The 20,653-nt window shown below is 42.2% G+C and overlaps 1 protein-coding gene across 1 annotated transcript in view; it reads right to left on the reverse strand.

Moving 5' to 3' along the window:
- Positions 1-20,653, reverse strand: part of KITLG (KIT ligand) — a 155,608-nt gene that overhangs the window by 56,186 nt on the left and 78,769 nt on the right. The window contains exon 3 of the mRNA XM_060245157.1: positions 2,487-2,549. Coding sequence (XP_060101140.1) covers positions 2,487-2,549 — 63 coding nt within the window. The remainder of the gene's footprint in view (positions 1-2,486; positions 2,550-20,653) is intronic.

The raw sequence follows: 20,653 nt of genomic DNA on the forward strand, positions 1-20,653 counted from the left end.
TGTACCACAACCACTGACTCCTCCCCAACACTGTCTACCAGCCTATCCAGAACATGCATAATGTCAGCTACCTTTGCACCAGGCAGGCAAGTCACAATATGGTCAGTATGCAGGTTTGCCACACAGCAGTCTACCTGCCAAAGGACTGAATCACCAACTACCAAGGGTCCCCCTCCCTCCATGCCCCGATATGGTTCCTTGGTGCAAAAGGATACCCATTTACAGTGTGTGAATTTTTAAAAAGGCCAACGTTATGCTGAGGATTATTAGGAAGGGAATTGAAAACAAATCAACCAGTATCATAATGCCCCTGTATAAATTGATGGTGTGGCCTCATTTGGAGTACTGTATACAATTATGGTCACCAAACCTCAAAAAATATATTATAGCACTGGAAAAAGTTCAGAAAAGGGCAGCTAGAATGATTAAAGGGTTGGAACACTTTCCCTATAGTTAAAGCACTTGGGGCTCTTTAGCTTGGAGAAATGTCGACCGAGGGGTGACATGATAGAGGTTTATAAGATTATGCATGGGATAGAGAAGGTAGAGAAAGAAGTACTTTTCCCCCTTTCTCACAATACAAGAACTCATGGACACTCAATGAAATTGCTGAGCAGACAAGTTAGAATGGATAAAAGGAAGTACTTCTTTTAAAAAGGAAGTACTTTCATGTGTTCAACACCCTTTGTAATTCATTGCCACCACAGGTGGTGGCAGCTACATGCATAGATGGCTTCAAGAGGGGATTGGATAAACTTATGGAGCAGAGGTCAATCAGTGGCAATTAGCCTCAGGGTATAAATGGAACTCTCTGTCTGGGGCAGTGATGCTCTATATTCTTGGTGCTTGGGGAATGGGGCAACAGTGTTGTCCTGGCCCCACTAGTAGACCTCCTGATGGCACCTGGGTTTTTTCTGGCCACTGTGTGAGAGAGTGTTGGAGTGGATGGGCCATTGACCTGATCCAACATGGCTTCTCTTATGTTCTCTTAAGGCAACTGACTACATTAGTGTTTGGTTTACTTGCTAGTATGTCTATTATTTGATTTCAAGTGTAGGTGGAAACCTAGTTCATCATCAAGGATCTTTACATACTTGACGAAATTAGTCTCTCTATCCTAAGGCAAAACAAGATAAGATGTGAAGATCCCGAGTTTTATGGGCGGGGAGGACAGTGTTGAACCTTTCCTCCCATGCTGTTTTCTTGATCTGAAACAGCCAAATAGATGTGCTGTTTGTCCCAGTGGAACAACCTGAAAGCCCTATTACAGATCCTGGTTCAGGTCTTGTTCAAGTCAAACATGAGCTCTCCTTTGTAGGCAGGGAATATGGCAGGGGGAGGACAGGCTGAAGCTTTCCTTTCCATGGTTCTTAGTCTGATCCTGCAGTTTGGGACCTCTCTGCATGTAGAAGTCCCAGAGACTATCTGAACCTAAGACTCAGTTTTTGTTAATGGTTATAAGCAAGAGGGTTTTTTTTCTGGAAAAAGAGGTGCTGGAACTTTCAAGAGGGAAATGAAGAAGAAACGTACAAATGCCCCACATGAACTTTTAAACTTTTTTTTTTTGAAAATTTTGTTTCCATGAAGAGGTTCCAGAACTCTGTTTTGCCGTGTTCCCCAGAAAAAAATAAACAGCTTGCGCTAGACTCAGAAAAGAAGAAAGTGGAACATAGCAGTAACACTGCCTATATACAAAAGATGCAGGATTCCTTGCATAATGAGTACCATACAAAATCAATGTATCTGATTATTTTGATGTTTGTATTTGTGCTACTCAAGGCAATTAAAAAAATCAGCAAAGAACACGTGTCTTCCTTAACATTCCCCAATAATAAAGCTTATTGGGAGTGTTTACAAAGGGCTAACAGAATAATCCTTGAGCAATATTTGAAAATGTATATTATTTCATATGCATTACAAGATCTGAACGGTAACAATGGATCCTTGAGTGCTTAGAAGAGAAACTAAAGAATTAGGTAGGGGGGAAAAATCAAGGCAATACACATAAGTCAGGAGACAAAAATATTCTTTTGATTAAATTCATTAAAAGAGATAATAATAGTAATTACTTCAGCTAGCAGTTGTTCACTTCTCTTCATTTCTGGCAATATCTTACAATAATTATACACATGTTGCTTTAACTTCTGCCAGTTATTGTATAATATGATCTAAAATACAAACCACTGATACAGCTTACCGTCTATATAATTCCTTGTTCTTGATCACTGGTGAAAATATATTGCATTTTTAAATTATTTACATAAAGGATCTAATACATAACCTAGAATGACTTTAATTTTAATTTTCTAACTGTCCTACATGGAGCTCAATTTCGGTTATATTTTCTGAGATAAGAGTTCTTGAATGGCCTCTGGTTAGTATGAGCTTAAAACTATGAATTTCACATGACGTAAGATTAGAAAGCAAGAACCTATTTATATTTTTGTCAGCTGTGTTACAGAAAATAATCAAATGGTTATACATACCAGACTGTCCATCTTCTTGACATATTTAAGGGTTATCCTATAATCATTTGGAAGATTACCAACCTACAAAGAGACAATAAAAGGCTGAAATTTTATTTCATGATTTTGATACAAAACTTAAATTTACACATATGCTTACTTAACTTCACTAAAGCAAGGTATAACATTAGCACCTAATGCTGTAATGTGTATGGAAGGACAGAAGTATGTTAGAATTGGACTGATGTGTCTTTGATGTGAAAGTCTGTCAACAGGTTTCTTAATTGTAAAGTGTAATAAATTTACAGTCTGTTGCACTCCTTTGGACTCCTCACAAGCATGGATTAAATAAGCAACATCTATGTAACATATTAGAGTAGAGATCTCTCTGACAGAACAGAACATCTTAGAGATGTTTTGTTCTGTCAGAGAGATCTCTACTCTTATATGCTACATAGTATTAAAAAGCATGAATAAAAAAAGAAATACATTAGAATACAGTGGAAGTCTAGCTCTATTTGATGAGAATAGGTTTAGCATGTGTAATAAGATTTTACAAAAACCCAATGTCCCAGTTGAATTCTGCGGAGGTGTTTGTTTCAAGTGTTGTAATAATTTGTAATTCAGCAGTTTCCCTTACAACATATTACATATGCTAAACCCATTTTGATCTCAATCTCCAATTTTAACATACAGTATGTCACAGAAGTGAGTGCAACCCCTCACATTTTGTAAATATTTAAGTATATCTTTTCATGTGACAACACTGAAGAAATGACACTTGGCTACAATGTAAAGTAGTGAGTCTACAGCTTGTATAACAGTGTAAATGTGCTGTCCCCTCAGAATTACGCAACACACAGCCATTAATGTTTAAACTGCTGGCAACAAAAGTGAGTATACCTTTAAGTGATAATGTCCAAATGGGGCCCAAAGTGTCAATATTTTGTGTGGCCATCATTATTTTAATAATAATAATAAATTTTATTTATACCCCGCCCTCCCTGCCGAGGCAGGCTTAGCACTGCTTTAACCCTCTTGGGCATAGAGTTCACCAGAGCTTCATAGGTTGCCACTGGAGTCCTCTTCTACTCCTCCATGATGATGTCACGTAGCTGGTGGATGTTAGAGACCTTGCGCACCTCCACCTTCCATTTCAGGATGCCCCACAGATGCTCAATAGGGTTTAGATCTGGAGACGTGCTTGGCCAGTCCATCACCTTTTCCCTCAGCTCCTTTAGCAAGGCAGTGCTCATTTTGGAGGTGTGTTTGGGGTCATTATCATGTTGGAATACTGCCCTGTGGCCCAGTCTCAGAAGGGAGGGGATTATGCTCTGCTTCAGTATGTCACAGTACATGTTAGTATTTATGGTTCCCTCAATGAACTGTAGCTCCCCAGTGCTGGCAGCACTCATGCAGCCCCAGACCATGACATTCCCACCATCATGCTTGACTGTAGGCAAGACACACTTGTCTTTGTACTCCTCACCTGGTTGTCGCAACACACGCTTGACACCATCTGAACCAAATAAGTTTATCTTGGTCTCATCGGACCACAGGACATGGTTCCAGAAATCCATGTCCTTAGTCTGCTTGTCTGCAGCAAACCGTTTGCAGGTTTTCTTGTGCATCGTCTTTAGAAGAGGCTTCCTTCTGGGACAACAGCCCTACAGACCAATTTGATGGAGTGTGCGGCGTATGGTCTGAGCACTGACAGGCTGACCCCCCACCCCCTTCAACTTCTATAGCAATGCTGGCAGCATTCATACGTCTATTTCCCAAAGCCAACCTCTGGATATGACGCTGAGCACGGGCACTCAACTTCTTTGGTCAATCATGGCGAGGCCTGTTCTGAGTGGAACCTGTCCTGTCAAACCACTATATGGTCTTGGCCACCCTGCTGCAGCTCAGTGTCAGGGTCTTGACAATCTTCTTATAGCCTAGGCCATCTTTATGCAGAGCAACAATTCGTTTTTTCAGATCCTCAGAGAGTTCATTGCCATGAGGTGCCATGTGGAACTTCCAGTGACCAGTATGAGGGAGTGAGATAACCTGCTCCCCTTCACACCTGATACCTTGTACCACTAATGAGTCACATGACACCAGGGAGGGAAAATGGCTACTTGGGCCCCATTTGGACATTATCACTTAGGGGTGAACTCACTTTTGTTGCCAGCAGTTTAAACATTAATGGCTGTGTGTTGCGTAATTTTTAGGGGACAGCACATTTACATTGTTAAATAAGCTGTAGACTCACTATACATTGTAGCCAAGTGTCATGTCTTCAGTGTTGTCACATGAAAAGATATACTTAAATATTTACAAAATGTGAGGGGGTGTACTCACTTCTGTGACATACTGTATTTATGTCCTTGTGATTTGCCCCCCTCCCAGTTGAACCCTAACAGGTGATAGCGTGACAGCGTCAGATGATTGCTCTTAACACTTCATAGTTAAAATGGATACATTTACCTATCTACTCCCAATTCTGACATCTTTATTTGCCTCACTGCTTTCCCCTGGAATTAAATCTAAACAATAACGACCTTATAAACTTAGCTTGTTATTCCTGTTTGCATCTGTTAAAACATTTCATTATATTGTATGCTTGCATGTTATGATTCTGCCTTAGAATCATAGAGTTAGAAGGGACCTCCAGGGCCATCTAGTTCAATCCCCTGCACAATGCAGGAAATTCACAAAGACCCCCCCCCCCTAAATTCACAGGATCTGCATTGCTGTCAGATGACCATCCAGTCTCTGTTTAAAAACTTCCAAAGAAGGAGAGCCCACCACCTCCTGAGGAAGCCAGTTCCACTGAGGAACTTCTCTGTCAGGAAGTGCTTCCTAATGTCGAGCCAGAAACTCTTTTGGTTTAATTTCAACACACTGGTTCTGGTCCTACCTTCTGGGGCCACAGAAAACAATTCTGCACTATCCTCTATATGACAGCCCTTCAAGTACTTGGTGATCATCTCTCAGCCGCCTCCTCTCCAGGCTAAATATGCCCTGCTTCTTTAACCTTTCTTGGTAGGACTTGGTCTCCAGACCCCTCACTATCTTTGTTGCCCTCTTCTGGACATGTTCCAGCTTGTCTATATCCTTATTAAAATGTGGTGCCGAAAATTGAACACAATACTCCAGATGAGGTCTTACCACAGCAGAGTAAAGTGATACCATCACTTCATGTGATCTGGACACTATAACTTCTGTTAATACAGCCCAATATTGCATTTGCCTTTTTAGCCACTGCATCACACTGTTGACTCGCGTTCAGTGTATGGTCCACTAAGACCCCTAGATCTTTTTCACACATACTACTGTCCTATAACCATGCATGGGATTTTTCCCACCTAAATGCAGAAGTTCATATTTCTTCCTGTTAAAATCCATTTTATTGGTTTTCAGCCCATTTTTCAAGCCTGTCAAGATCATCCTGGATCCTGTCTGTCTTCTACTGCATTCGCAACCCCTCCCAATTTAGTATAATCTGCAAATTTAATAAGCATTCCCTGTATTCCTTCATCCAAATCATTTATAAAGATGTTGAACAAAACAGGCCCCAGGACAGATCCTTGAAGCACTTCTTTTGTCACTCCTCTTCAAGAGGATGAGAAGCCATTTACAAGCACTCTTTGGGAGCAATCTGTCAACCAGTTTCAGATCCATCATTTTACCAACTTGTCAACAAGAACAATGTGTATGAACTGCTAAGTTTCATTCCAGTTTGCCTGAGGAAGTGTGCATTCACATGAAAGCTAACTCTTTTTTGGTCTTAAAGGTGCCACTGGACTCAAGGTTTGTTCTACAGATCAGTTGTAATCCTAGGAGATCTCCAACTACTGCTGGAGGCTGGCAACTGTAACTGTTGTTTTTTTAGAGACTGTAACCTAGCTTTGTAGCCTGCATAACTATAATCAAGTTTTGTTGATCTTTTAATAGGGGTTTAAGGAATTAACACTGCAGGGAAGGGCTGTGGCCCAATGCATGCATCTGCTTGCATGTATCTGCTTCCATATATACCTGCTTGGCATGCAGAAGGTCCCAGATTCAACCCCCAACATCACCAGTTAAAAGGACCAGGCAGTAGGTGATGTGGAAGATTTCAGTCTGAACTGCTGGACAGCTGCTGCCAGTCTAAGCAGACAATATTGATTTAATGGACCAATGGTCCGATTCAGTATAAGGCACCTTCATGTGTTCACGTGTTCATTAATTTCGCACCCACAATCAGATTGCTTTTCTGCACTACCAATTTCCTCTGGTTTGGTGTTTCCCCAGTGCCCAGATGGAAATGGTGATATCCAAGGGGTGCTGAGTGGTTTAGAAGGGTTTGGGGTGTGTCAAAAGAATCACACAAGGAAGGTGGGTTTCCTTTGCAAATCCCACCCAAGGTCTGGACAAACCTGGCCCTCTTGTCTGCTTGCTGTCTACTGCAGGAATAGGTATATGGGGTGAACACTGAGGTACTGGAAGAAATTATTACACAGGAAACCAAGTATTAAGAGTTAGCTATTGAGGATATTTGCAATAAAATCATTAGGGAAAGGGGCATTGTTAAACCAAGACAGAACAGTGATGGCTATTCTTTTTATCCTTGGCTGGGCACAAGTCAGTACCAGCAATCACCCAGTTCAAAAGATGCTACTCACCACTGGTCTAGGGGAATAATCCTCTCTCATTCTTGTATAAGAAAAGTGAGTTCTGTGAACTTGGTTCAACACATGAAGATGGTCTGAAATTGCTCTTTAGATGGTACTACACTCCAGAAAGGAAGAGGAATGAAAATAGCAATGACTGATGTTGATGCTACTTACAAGCAAAAAGTGCTGCTGTTCATAGCTGCCTGACCTCTATGGTTATCTTTGGGGGCCCTGCTTTGAGTCTCCCCATCTTCTGAGATTAGGTGGGAGGCTTCTCAGTCATGGCACCAAAGTTCTGGTACTCTCTCCTCAGGGAGATTCATCTATCCCCTTCTGTTGCCATCTTCTGCCAGCAAGTGCAGAAGACTTTTTTGTTTCATTTATCACTCCCTCAGTGATCCTTCCTTCCTGACCAATGTTTTAAACCACTGTTATTATGTCTTTAAACATATCATTTTGTTTTACTGTTTTTCTGATGGGTTGATTTCAATGGTTTTAAAGTGTAATTTTATCATGTATCTTTTATAGGTTTATTAGATTTATATCCCGCCCTCCCTGATGGGGCAGGCTCAGGGAGCAGCTTTGTTGGCCCTTGTGAGACCAGAAAGGTAGGATATAAATTTTGTAAATAAACAAATCATACATGATGGAGTTGTCCAGCTGTGAAGCAATTTTGGCAAATTATTTGTACTGTATTTAGTAAGATAGTGAAAAGAAAAGTGGCTTGTAGTCCAACGCTTTTGAAAAGATGGAGAAAAGACTGGGAAAAATGGAATAATCTATTGGAAAATATGGTAGCTGCAGCATGATTACTCATTGCAAAATACACTTTCAATAGAATTATAGTTAAGGAAGCATTGGTACAATATGATTATGGACAAAATTGTAGTATGCAAACAGTCAAGAGCAATGATTTTACATACTCAGGGTTTACTTGTGAAAAGGTGGAGGCATGTTTTTAATTATTTGAATATATTAACACCAGAGGGAAGATTAAGACCTCTACGTCTTACATCACTATAAATAACTGTGGATTGTGTATCGAAAGTTAAGGATTTAAGTCCAGAATTAATTAGTATTATATAGTTGAGCATGGTTAAAATCTTAGAATATGCTTTATGTCTTTGCTGCAATGTTGTAATATTTATTAAGCAATTTATCCCCCCCCCCTTTTTTTACTGCCATGGTTCACATTTCTTAAGCGAGCACGATAACAATAATTAGAACCTCACTGAACAAAAAAGCCCTCAGAAAACATTTTGTATGTTTACACCTTCATCTTTAATATATTGCCAAGACCTGATTTTCCTCTGAGCATTTACCATCATGCCATTTGTTTAAAAATCATTTTTATTTCTCCTGTTCTTGTCATAAAAGGTAAAGGTAGTCTCCTGTGCAAGCACTGGGTTATGAGCAACCCATGGCGTAACGTCACATCAGGACGTTTTCACGGGAGACTTTTTACAGGGTGATTTGCCATTGCCTTCCCCAGTCATCTATGCTTTACCCCCAACAAGCTGGATACTCATTTTATCGACCTCGGAAGGATAGAACCAGGCCTCGGATTCAGCAGGAGCTCCTGAACCTTTCTGAGAGTTCCACCTCCTTCTTCCCACCTTGTCCACTGAATAGTAGGTGCAGCTGTATAACAATCCTGGATGAGCATCTATTTTTCTACAAAACGATCCCTGGATAGAAGGATGAGCTTCTATTAGGGACATAAGCAAAAGTCAGAGGGGCTCAATAAATTCCGGCATGTTCTCAAAAGTTCATTTCTGATAATGTGACTTCTGTATGATCTCTTTAGTCACTTTCATAATCCTTAAATAATTGTGTAGGCCTTCATTGAGATCTGCTGATTCTAATTTTACTATTAATTTTGTGCTTTTAATCCAGTCCATAATCCAGACCAGACATGCTTGGTAATATAATTTTATATTTGGAACTGCTAATCCTCCTCCCTTTTTTTCATCTTGTAGTATTTTGAAGCTTATTCTTGGGGGGGGGGGGGGCTGCCATTCCATATAAATTGATTTATGTGTCTTTACCACTCTTTCAGTATTCTTTCTTCTACGTATATGGGTAACATTTGTTACAAAAAGTTAAGTTTTGGCAGCAAATTCATTTTGATTGCAGAGATTCTTCCCAGGAAGATTTTTAGTGCTTTCTTTTTTAGTGCTTTCTTTTTTTAGTGCTTTTTCTTTTTTTGCTTGAGATTGCTCTTTTAATAACTTTGATTGTATTGATTTTCAAGCTTTCCAGTAGTTTTTTTTAAAAAAAGGTTACAGTTTTTCCCAGACACATTTATTCCCAAATACTGAATAGGATCAGTGGCTGTTGAGCACTCTGTGCTTTTTATAATCTCTTCTTGTGTTAAAAATTTCATTATCTATTATGAATTGTATACTATCTTTCATGTAACTTCTGTTTATCAGAGTGTATTAAATTTGGTATGCATTTTCTTAATCTTTTTGTTGTTATTGTGGGAAAAAATGTAGTCTACATTTAGCAGAGGACTGTGGTAGCAACGCATCACTGCCCTCTTTCTGTAGTAGCATTATACACACCTTTTGTCACATCAGGGGCTTTGTCTTTACCTCCTTTATCTCATTCATAACTTTTTGTAACTATTTATTACTGCTTCTTCAAGATATATGTAATATGTTGCTGTCAACCTGTCCAGCCTGGTGCTTTATACTTCTTCATGTTCTTTAGTGCTTGAGAGATTTCTTTAATTGCTATTGTTTTATTTAATATTATTCTATGTTCTGTTGTAAACTTTGCAATTAGGATTTGCCCCCACAGACGGAAGAAAGAGACGGACACAAGGGTTTGGGTAACTAAGGGCCACTTTCTTTATTATTAAATTAACAACAAGGGCTATAAACTTAACAGGCAGCACAGCAGGGCCAGGGGACGAAATACCCTCCCCTGCAGCATGACGGGCGAGCTACCCTGCCCCTAGGTATAGCCAAATGCATGGTTCGTACCCGGCCGGCCTAGCAAAGGTTATGCCCTGGAGTTCCAGCCCCCATCCACACAGCTGAAGGGTGGATCAATCCATGCAAACCCGAGGCAGTCCGCTTCATCATTCAACTAGTCCACATGGGCCAGGAATGATTTAGTTAGACCCTGTGCCCCAAAAAATGGGGTGCTATTGGTGCTCACCAAGCTGCATAACGGAAGTTAGGCAAAAAACTCAGCCAACCTGAAAGTGACCAGCCTACACCCTAGCCTACACCCTAGCCAATTCCACAATCCCTGCTACAAGCAGTGTGAGGTAGGCGAAAAACACCACTTCCAACAGCCAAACAGGAAGAGATGAAAAAATTCCTACCTGGTCCCCTATAAATTAAGAGCAACCAGCTATCGCCCACACTGCCTCAAGGGCAGGAGGGTGGGCTGAGCACGAGGTGAAGACTGGGAGGCAGAAGCAGAGAGAGCCGTTTAGGCGTGCCTACTCTGCGCTCACCTCCCATAATGCCCTGCCCGCTTCTCCTCCTTACGAAGGGGCAAAATGGCCCCTGAAGACAAGGCTGCGCAGCCTGCCTCTGGTTGGGAGCTGCAATCTTTTAAATATTCTCTTATTCTTTCTCCTGAAACAAGACTCCTTTTTATATAATCCTGAGAGAACACTGATAAAATTTTCCTGTATTTCTTTTTCTGCATAGGTAATTGGTTACACCTATAATTACTCTTTTTTATCTTTCCTTCCTGAGACATCAGATATCTGCCAGGTTTGTCTGCAAGTTCAAAATATCCTTGTTTTAGAATTTTCCCCTAAACTTCTACTTCTAACATGTCTTATTTTTTAATTGTTTAATCTCTGCTAGTGTTTTTATTGTGATTGTTTTTATGTTCTTGTTCTAACCTCTGATTTTTTCCTATTATTATCTTAATTTGTTCTAATCTTTTTTTTTTTTTTTAGCAACAACTGCTAGTAGAATTCCTCTATTAAAAGTTTTACTTGTTTCCCAAATTGCGGCTGAAGACATTGCTTCTGAGTTGTTTATTAAATGGCCATTTCCTCCTGGAGAACTACTGTTGCCAATCACCAGGTGAGGGCTGGAGATCACTCAGAATTACAACTGCTCTCCAGATGGCAGAGATCAACTCCCCTTGAGGTGGGGGGAAATGAATGCCTTCACTTTGGGAATGGAAAGACAGCAAGGGTGGGAGGGCACTCACCCAGAGCCTCTTTCTAGAGCCCGTTGTATTTTTCCTCACAATGGACCTTATTCTTAGTTCTTGAATATATCTGATGTCTGTCTAAAAACAAGGTAAATTCCCTTGCCTTTGACTGTTTGGTCTTCCAGGAGTCTTCTAATTTCAACATCCTCATGTACTGAAATACATTTTAGATAATTTTCCACCTTTTATATTTTTGATCTGGCTTTTTTTTTGGGGGGGGGGGAGTCTAGTCATATTTCCATGAATCACTATTTCCTCATCTTGGAAGTCTTGCATATTTTGTTGTTATTGTGCATATTTTGCCTTGGAAGTCTTGCATATATTGCTATTATGCATATTTTGCTTTCCAGGAATCTCATTTTTAAAATTAGGTATCTTCCATCAGAATCTCTTAATTCTTCAAATACTTTTATTTGTGAGTGGTTTATGTAAATGGCTCCTCCACATTTTTTGTTTTGTGCTGAAGCAAGATATATTTTGATTAGCTTTTTTATTATTTAAAATATATTTCTATCTCTTCTTTATGTGAATTTCTTGTAGGCGTATAAATGTGTTTTTTCAGTTGGTTGAAGATTTTCATGTGTTTTGAAGAATTTAGTCCATTGATATTTATTGATGCTATTTTAAAATTATTAATTTTGCCCTGATTTGCTGCCACGTTCAACTTGTCCTTTTTTGTGCTTCTTTCTTCTTTGGAATTTTTGGTATGTAAACTTTGCTTTGAGCCGCTAGAGTTACTTGGAAATTCTCCTTCTGTTCCTCTATGTAAGTTCTCCACTTGCATTTCTTCTGCCAGTTGCTTAGCTTGTTCCTGTGTTGTAGTTACTTTTCTTCCTTTCAGTAAGTATACCTGCACTGGCAAATACTATTTTCCAACTATATTTTATTTATGTTGTAAAAATCTCTCTCAAAAAAGTTTTTTTTCCCCCTTTAATACCCTTGTTGATAAATCCTGAAAGCTCTGCACTTCTTTTCCTGCAACCTTAAGTGGTGATTTCCTTTGGTTCTTTACAGCACAATCGGGGGGGGGGGGGGCAGAAAGTCTTTTGGGAGCAGATGAGCCACTACGTGGGAACAGGAAGGGTGTGTGCTGACTTATGACCGGCACCGCCACAGTGGAGGGGAGTTACGTGGGTGGGGGGCCGCCCAAGCGCCGTTCTGCCCGAGGGCAGCGGCGCCTGAGGTCTGCGCCCGATCGAGGGCGGACGTGAAGTGGAGCGCGGCATTCAGGCGGAGGAGGGGGTGGAGTTGGGGGCACGGCCAGGCTTAGGTGGCTTCCTGAGCAGTTTGGCTCATGACCCACCCCCTCCCCGAGAGGCAAAATGTCACGCCTACAAAAATAGCGGTGTGTCCCATAGGCATTAATTGAAACCAAAAACAAAGGTTGCCTCCACCGCTGTGGAAGCTCGCAAACCTCTTAGGGAGCAGTGTGATTGCCTCAGCAATCCCCTTGCACCTCAGCCTGGTGAGCCCCCTCCCCGGTGCCCCATCACGCCTCCCCTTCTAGAAATACTTCCGCTCTGCCTCGCACAACTCAGTTGTTAGGGAAAGGTTCGCGTGGCGGGAAGCTCTGCTGGCAAGCTCCCGGCCATACAGACTTAGAGTGAGGGACAGGCAGGCACGTTGGTGATGGGTTTTGCACTGCGTGGTTGCTTTGACAGTATCTTTGACTTGTGAGGAGTTTCCAGGGCTCCACAGGTTCAGGGCTCCCAGAGGCTCTGCACGCGAGGACTGTCGCCCATAGCTGGATAAGTTCCGCTGTCCCCCCGTCCTCCCCCTCCCCTCGCTCTCGACCGCTCGGTGTGTGAGCATCTCTGGCACTTGAACCAGGCAGTGGGCTCCAGCAGGAGGCATTTGCTGAGCCCACTCCCCTGTGCTGCTGCCTGCTCCCTTCCCTTGGTCTGCCCTCTGCCGCATTCCCAACCCCTGGAAGGGTGGGGTGTGTGTGTGGCAGCTGCCCCAATGCAGGGAGGTGGGTCAGAGACTGTCCCTTTAAGAGACCGCCTGGCTGAAATGCAGCCTGCTCTTCCAGCTGCTGCCCCTGCAGGTGTTCTTGATCTCTGTCTCCGTTTTGCAGGTGGGACTCCAACACAGAGGCTTCCGCGTGTGTTGCTCCACCACCCCCTCACTCCCTCAGCTGCTTCTTCCTGAAGCTCGTAATGGAGCACCGCCCACGATGACACTGCCCAGCGCACTCCAGGGAGACTGTTACATTTTGTTCCAGAAAAATAAAGTCTGAGCTGTGGCCTCTGTTGTCTCTCCTGCTTGGCATCTGCTGCACGTTCCTGGGGCAACCCCCCCATCAGTGGCCCCTTCGAAAGAATGCCTGGGAGGGTGGGCAGACTTGGTTCTTGGGGAAGAATGGGCTATGAGCTGCCACGCTGCCCCCCATGTGGCTGGACGGGGAAGGGGGGGTGCCACCCCTCAGCCTGCCCGGGCTGACGACCTACCTGACTGCACAGGGTTATTGTGCGTTGGACACTTGTGGGGCGCTGAAGTGGATGCATGCCCAGCGGCTCGCACTCTAAGTTCTGCAGCCCCCAGGAGAGGTGTTCCTTGCACATAGCAGGGGGCAGCAGCAGGGCAACATTGTGGGGGGGGGGGACTCCAGGGGGTGTCTTTCAGCCTTGGTCTGGCCACTCCTAGACACACATTCCAGCCATTGTCTAGGACAGGGAACTCCTGCCCTTGGCACTTCCTGCTCGTCCACACATGCCTCTGCCCGCCAGCCTGCCTTTAGCAGAGTCTCTGACAGTGGGAGGGAGTGGGGGGATTGACAGCCTCTCAGGCACGAGCTTTCCGACCCCTCACCTGGTCACGTGCAACAGGCTGGCCAATCCCGTGGTCCTGCGTGAGCCTGCACCTCCTCCACCCCCGACTTGGCAGCGGGCCAATGGCATGCACCTGGGCAGAATCACCATGGTGACGGGTTCTCTCTCGCTCGTTGGGCTGCTCTTCCCCCTCCAAGCGTGGCGTAACGTCTCCCCTTTGGAAGCCAACAAGCGGTGCCATAGATCCACCCATGCCCTAGTGGCCTGCCACCTCGTATGTCTGGATTGGGCTGCCCGTATTGCATCTCATGTTTTCTTATATGTGAACCAGTATATTTTGAGGTAATTTATTTTTGAATGCAAATCTTGAATTCAATCTAAAAATCTGGTCAATGTCAGGAAACTTTTCTACCTTCAAATAATTCTAAATTTGGCCTTCCAAAGTCTGGAATTCTTCTAAAACACAGGTTATTGGATTTGAATTGAGTTTCCAGGATTTCAGTTCTGCCTTCTTGGTTTGAAGATCCTGCCTTTCTAAATGTATATCATTATCTTTTTGCTTCTCTTTGATTTTTATAATTCCTTGTGTTGTTCTTGTAATTTTAAATTAATTTCTGATAGTCCAGTTGAAATTTCTTGAAAGACTTTGTGAATGTTCTTCTGTCCCCCCCCCCCCTCAGATTCTTGAATATTTCTCTGAATGCTCTCAATATTCTTTAAGGATCTTCTCACTGAATTGTGAATGGTCTTTTGAGTTCATTCTTCTAAATGCTGCATTTGGTACACCAATGTTCATGATAATTTTACCACCATTTCTTCAGTTCTCTGGTCCTCACCTGTTTAATATAGACTCCTTTTATCTTTTTCTCTTTGATGTGTTCCTCTTGTCATTTTCCTTTTTGCTCTTCTGTTTTTAAAATGTTGTACACACTTTCCATATATTTTTCCACATACTTTTTTCAATGCATATATCAAATTCACAGCATTCAAAGTTTATACTATTTAAATAATTCAATTAGAGTGTATTGCCATTAAATAATGATGTTAACCAGAGTTCTTACTAAAAAAAAAACCCTAAATGTAGCAAGTAATGAATATTCTGAATGAATACAATATATATATGAGAAAGGTAGCTTATCTTCTAATCATTAAGTCACAAACATCAATATATCACCAACAGAACATTTTCAAAAAACATGAGAAAGCTGGAAACATCAAGACATAGATGGAACTTTCATATGTGGTGGACTTTTAATAACGCAAAAAGATATTGGAAAGAAAGACACCAAAAATGTGGATTGTATTAAAGTTTAAATTCCTAATGGAAACTAAGAGTATGCCATTAGGTGTTCTGCCTAATAAATTACCAAAAATTTTAGAAGAGATAATGAAATTCATAGTGACAATGGCTAGAGCCATTTACATAACAAAATGGAAACAAGACGTTTCTTCCCATTTAGAAGAATGAGAAAATAAATTTGCTAAATATTCAGTAATGGCAAAATTAACAACCTATTTGAGATACAGGTCCATTGCAAAATTTGAGAAGAATGGAGTTTGTATTATGTGAATCACAATAGCAGAAGACAAACTTAAAGTGAGAAAATATAATATGCAAAAGTATGGCAATAAAATAGAAGTAGAATTAAAACCTGTTCCATGTGAAATATCTTGAATACAAATAGGTTCTTGATATGAGATATATAATAGACTTTCTTTTGCATCTTGATATATTACCTATATTATTTGTTTTGCACCTTGATATATTATCTATTACTTATCTAACAAATATGTAGAAGTGGCAAAAATATGTTATATGGAATATGTAGTAAAGATGAAACTAATGTATTCAAAATAGATTAGTTATGAAGTTTGAAACTTAAACTTAAATGTTGAATACAACTGTAGCTCAACAGAAATAATAACTACTGTATTTTATAGAAAATGTCTTAAAATTAGGGCTCTCTGTAAAAAAAAAGCAACAACAGGAACTCATTTGCTTATTAGGCTACACACATGATGCCAAGCCAGCCAGAACTGCATTCCTGTGCATTCCTGCTCAAAAAAACCCCCTGCTTAAAATTAGAATGAATATGTATTTTCTGTCTTATACATCTTGAACTATATGATTGTCTTCAACAAATACAATTACATTGCATAACCCCTTTTCAGTTTCCCTTTCTTTTCTGTATCCCCACTGTTTTCCTAACAACAACAACCAACAACCACCACCAACAACAACAACAATAAAGAACCCCCCAAAAAACTAGAGGAGGGTGACTGATGCTGAGTTCACCATTTTGTTATAGTACCATATGGTAGTAACATGTTGCTCTAAAGCAGGGGTGGCCAAACTGCGGCTCGCGAGCCTCTTGTGGCTCTTCCCCATTCCCTCTGCGGCTCTCAGGGACATTCCCCCCTCCCCCACTTCCCCCCTCTACTTGCCACTTTCAAAGCCAAACAAGTAAACTTTTTTTTTTCTTTTAGTAAGGTGGATGAGTGGGTGGGCAGCCAGAAGGGCCTCTCCTCTGATAGCCAAACCCCGCCCCCAGCTTCTAGCAGCCCTCAGTTGGCCCTGGACAAGTTGGGAAGGTACAAGTTCTGTGCCAAAAGAGGAAGTTGGGCGGGGTGCAGTCGCTTTTGGTGGGATTTGGCGGGTGGGAGTCTTTGTTGTGGGATAGAAGGACCAGCGAGCCAGTGGCAGCATGCATTTGGACCCAGGAAGGAGCTTTCTCCCCCAGGACCATGTGCACTTGGGGGTGGCAGTGGCAGCATGGTTGCTGGAGGTGGATTGGGGTGGGTGGGAGTCTTTCTGTTGCGGGGGGGGGGGCACAGAGAACCAGCAGCAGCATGCACATGGGCCTGGGAAGGAACTTTCTCCCCAGATCCATGTGCAGTTTGGAGGTGGTGTGGAGGTGGGTTGGGGGGGATGGGAATCTCTCCGTGGGGGGGGGGGGTAGTTGCAGAGAGTCCACAGAAACTTGCACATTGGTCTGGGAAGGAACTTTCTCCTCCCGGGACCCAGATGCATTTTAGAGGTGTGGTTGCTGGAGGTGGGTTGGGACAAGTGTAAGGTGGGGAGCAGAGAGCTGGCAGCAGCATATACAGAGCTTCCTTCTTTGGGACCCATGAGCATTTTAGCGGTAGTGCCGTTGCTCCATTTGGGATTGGGTGGGTGGGAGTCTTTTTATGGAGGGAGGAAGAGGAGTGGATGTCTCCCTTTCTGTTCCTATCTACTTGCTTTCCCCCCCTGTCTGTCTAGTCTTCTCATTCTCCTTTCTTTCCTGTCTCTCTCTCTCCCCCCCTTTTCTTGTGTCCCCCTTCTGTTTGCTTTCTTTGTTTTCCTTTCTCTCTGTGTCGCCTCCTTTCTCTCTCCATCTATTTGCTTTTTTCATGTCTTTCTCTATGTTTCCTTCTTCCATCCACCCTCCCGAACTATTGTCTTTCTTCTTCTCTCTCTCTTTATCTCTCTTTCTGTCTCTCTTCCTCCCCCCTCTGTATTTGTTTACAGTTGTGGGAGCCAAAGCTTGCCAAAATATGTCACCTTGAAGAAAAAAAGCAATGCAGTCATAATAACACAGCATTTGCTTATTTCCTCAACCAAAAGGGAGATTGCAGCTGTGCAAGCCCAAACCCAAATACATCTTCCTGCATTATTCCCCATCCAGATTCTGATGGCGCCCTTACCAGTCACCCAAAAGTTTCCCCAAAGAGATTTAATAAATATATTCCTGATTTTGGGGACACAGCCATAGAATGGTGAGGAAAAAAACACTTTTCCCCTCCCTTAGCAGCATATGGTGCCTTTGAAGCCAAGTGCCTTGAATGCTTAAAAAGGTAAAGGTGCAAGCACCAGTCGTTTCCGACTCTGGGGTGACATTGCTTTCACAGTGTTTTCACGGGAGACTTTTTATGGGGTGGTTTGCCACTGCCTTCCCCAGTCATCTACACTTTCCCCCCAGCAAGCTGGGTATTCATTTTACTGACCTCAGAAGAATGGAAGGCTGAGTCAACCTGGAGCCAGCTACCTGAACCAGCTTCTGCCAGGATTGAACTCAGGTCATGAGCATAGCTTAGGACTGCCGCCAGAGTCTTCTGCTCACAACCTGAGTTTGATCCCAGCAGATGACTGGGCAAGGCAATGGCAAACCACCCTGTAAAAAGTCTGCCGTGAAAAACTTTGTGAAACCAATGTCACCTCAGAGTTGAAAACGACTGGTACTTGCACAGGGGACTACCTTTACCTTTTTACTGCAGCTTTACCACTATGCGCCACAGGGCTGCTTGCATGCTTACTTGGAAGCAAATCCAAGTAATTTCTATGGAGGCTACTCCCACAGGTTTGAGCCTGAGTCTGTAAAGGAGCCACGATACTTTATTTATTGTATACTTGTATTGTTTTTGCCCTTGTGTGCTTTAGCATTGCTTACATTGTATGCCTTCTTTTTTGTTTATTAATGATTGTTAACTCTTAAAAAAGTAATGAAAATAAAGTAATGCTAACCCAGGGCCAAGGCTGATGACAAGGGAAGGTGAATGAGAAGAACTGTTGAGAGAGTATATTCCGAAGGCGGGTGTCAGATTTGAAACCCACTTGAAAGTAGGCACCATAAGAGGGAAAGCATTCACCCAAGTCTGAATGGTCATTTCACATTTTCTTGAGTTTTTTCTTAATTTTAATACTGAGACACATTCATCATGCATATATCCATAGTCTGATTTTGGTTTTAACTGAAAATCAAACATTATTCCAGCACCTTTACCTTGCACACCATGCATATAATGAAAAAAGGTACAGGGTGCAAATATCTTTGAAATCACTGTGGAAGGGAGGGAGGGGGAGAGAGAGAGAGAAAGAGAGAGAGAGAGAGAAAGAGAGAAAGAAGGAAAGAAAGAAAGAAAGAAAGAAAGAAAGAAAGAAAGAAAGAAAGAAAGAAAGAAAGAAAGAAAGAAAGAAAGAAAGAAAGCCATTCGTAGTGCTGCTTTCCTGATTGAAAGATATTTTCTCAAGCCTGTTTTACTCAATTTTACATGTTCTTCCACTGTTTTCCTTCTGTGCGTGTTTCACCATCCCATATCGGCAGCTGTTTTCCTTTCGCTGTGCTCAGGGATATAATATTAGCCGCATGCCAAACCAAAAGTGAAGACTACAGCTTCAGGTGCAGTTTTCCAGACTCAGTATGCTAGCTGATACTTAGCTGTGTCAGCAAGCATATATTCCTTTAAGAAAGGTCACCACAAGATGAAATTTATTCCAGATCGACAAGCACTACAAGAATTGACATGCATTATGTATACAATCTACTTTACTGACATCAAAGCCTGTCAAGCACTTCTCACCCACAGTTATAAAACATAAGCGTTCAAGGCTACAAATTCAAGGCCTGAAAGCATTTTTAACAACTTCTAAACAAAAAGCTGAGGATAACAGCTCAGTGTTAGACAGCTTCTGCCTGACAATTAGTTTTGGGGAAAAATAAGCATGTTCTTATAAGAGAAAGCTTCCTTAGTTTATAGTGAAGTCCACTTCACAGGAAGAGATCAAAGCAGTACCCATTATCTACATGGCAAATTTAGAAAGTACAGAAGTGGGGGAACTACAAGGATTAGTATGGGACATCTTATTTTATTCTCACCTCGTGACATCTTCTTTTCCTTCTCTGGCAGCCCCCATACCCTTTTCCCTTTTTCTGCCTCCTTCTGTCCTTCCCACCCACCAGCCAACCTACCTATCTGCCCTCTTCCATCTTCAGCTTTCTCTCCTCCCCTCCCCTTGGCAGCCTCTCCCTGGAAAAGCCTCTCCTCTGCCTTGATCCAGACGCTAGGCTGGGCCCAGCTGTACAGTGCAGCAAGAGCTGTCTTGTCTGTTCATGGCCCCCGTCTCCAGATTTAACTATTCCCAGATGGACCTACACTGAGAATTATACTGATGTTTAAAACTTCTGAAATTGCCTCTAATAGGCCTGCACTCCTTTTTTTGCCACCTGACTGCTTTATCCTAGCAACATTGTCCTTAACCTCTGAAATGCCTGCCAGCCCTGTCTCTCTTGATGCCACTGGCTGATCTACTTTGAAGTCAAAGAGGAGTTTTGGAGGCAGAAATGTCATGCCTTCTCAGCCTGCATCTGATGTTGGAAAGCACCTGGACAGCCTTGGGCCAAGCAACTGAGTGCTAAGCACTTGATATGGCACTTGGTAGACTTTAAAACTAGAAAGCCAAGGTCAACAACATTTTAATAATTAAACATCATACATTTTATTCATGTACCATGGAATTAAGTACTACTTTGTTCAGATCACTGTCAGACATGTCGGTAGAAGCACTTTAGGCAAACAGAGTCTCTGAATTAAAGGGAAGTTCAGCTGATCTTGGTATAAACTTTTTAATTGCATTTGGTGATGATGGCAGTAAGTCAAGGCTTTTTTTGAGCAGGATGCACAAGAACACAGTTCTGGCTGGCTTGGAATCAGGGGGTGTGGCCTAATGTGCAAATGAGTTCCTGATGGACTTTTTCTACAAAAAAAAAAGCCCTGGTATAGAATATAGACCAGTACAACTTTTGTGACCCCTCCCCACCCTCAA

The sequence above is a fragment of the Heteronotia binoei genome, chromosome 8, assembly GCF_032191835.1.
Source record: "Heteronotia binoei isolate CCM8104 ecotype False Entrance Well chromosome 8, APGP_CSIRO_Hbin_v1, whole genome shotgun sequence".
NCBI lineage: Eukaryota > Metazoa > Chordata > Lepidosauria > Squamata > Gekkonidae > Heteronotia > Heteronotia binoei.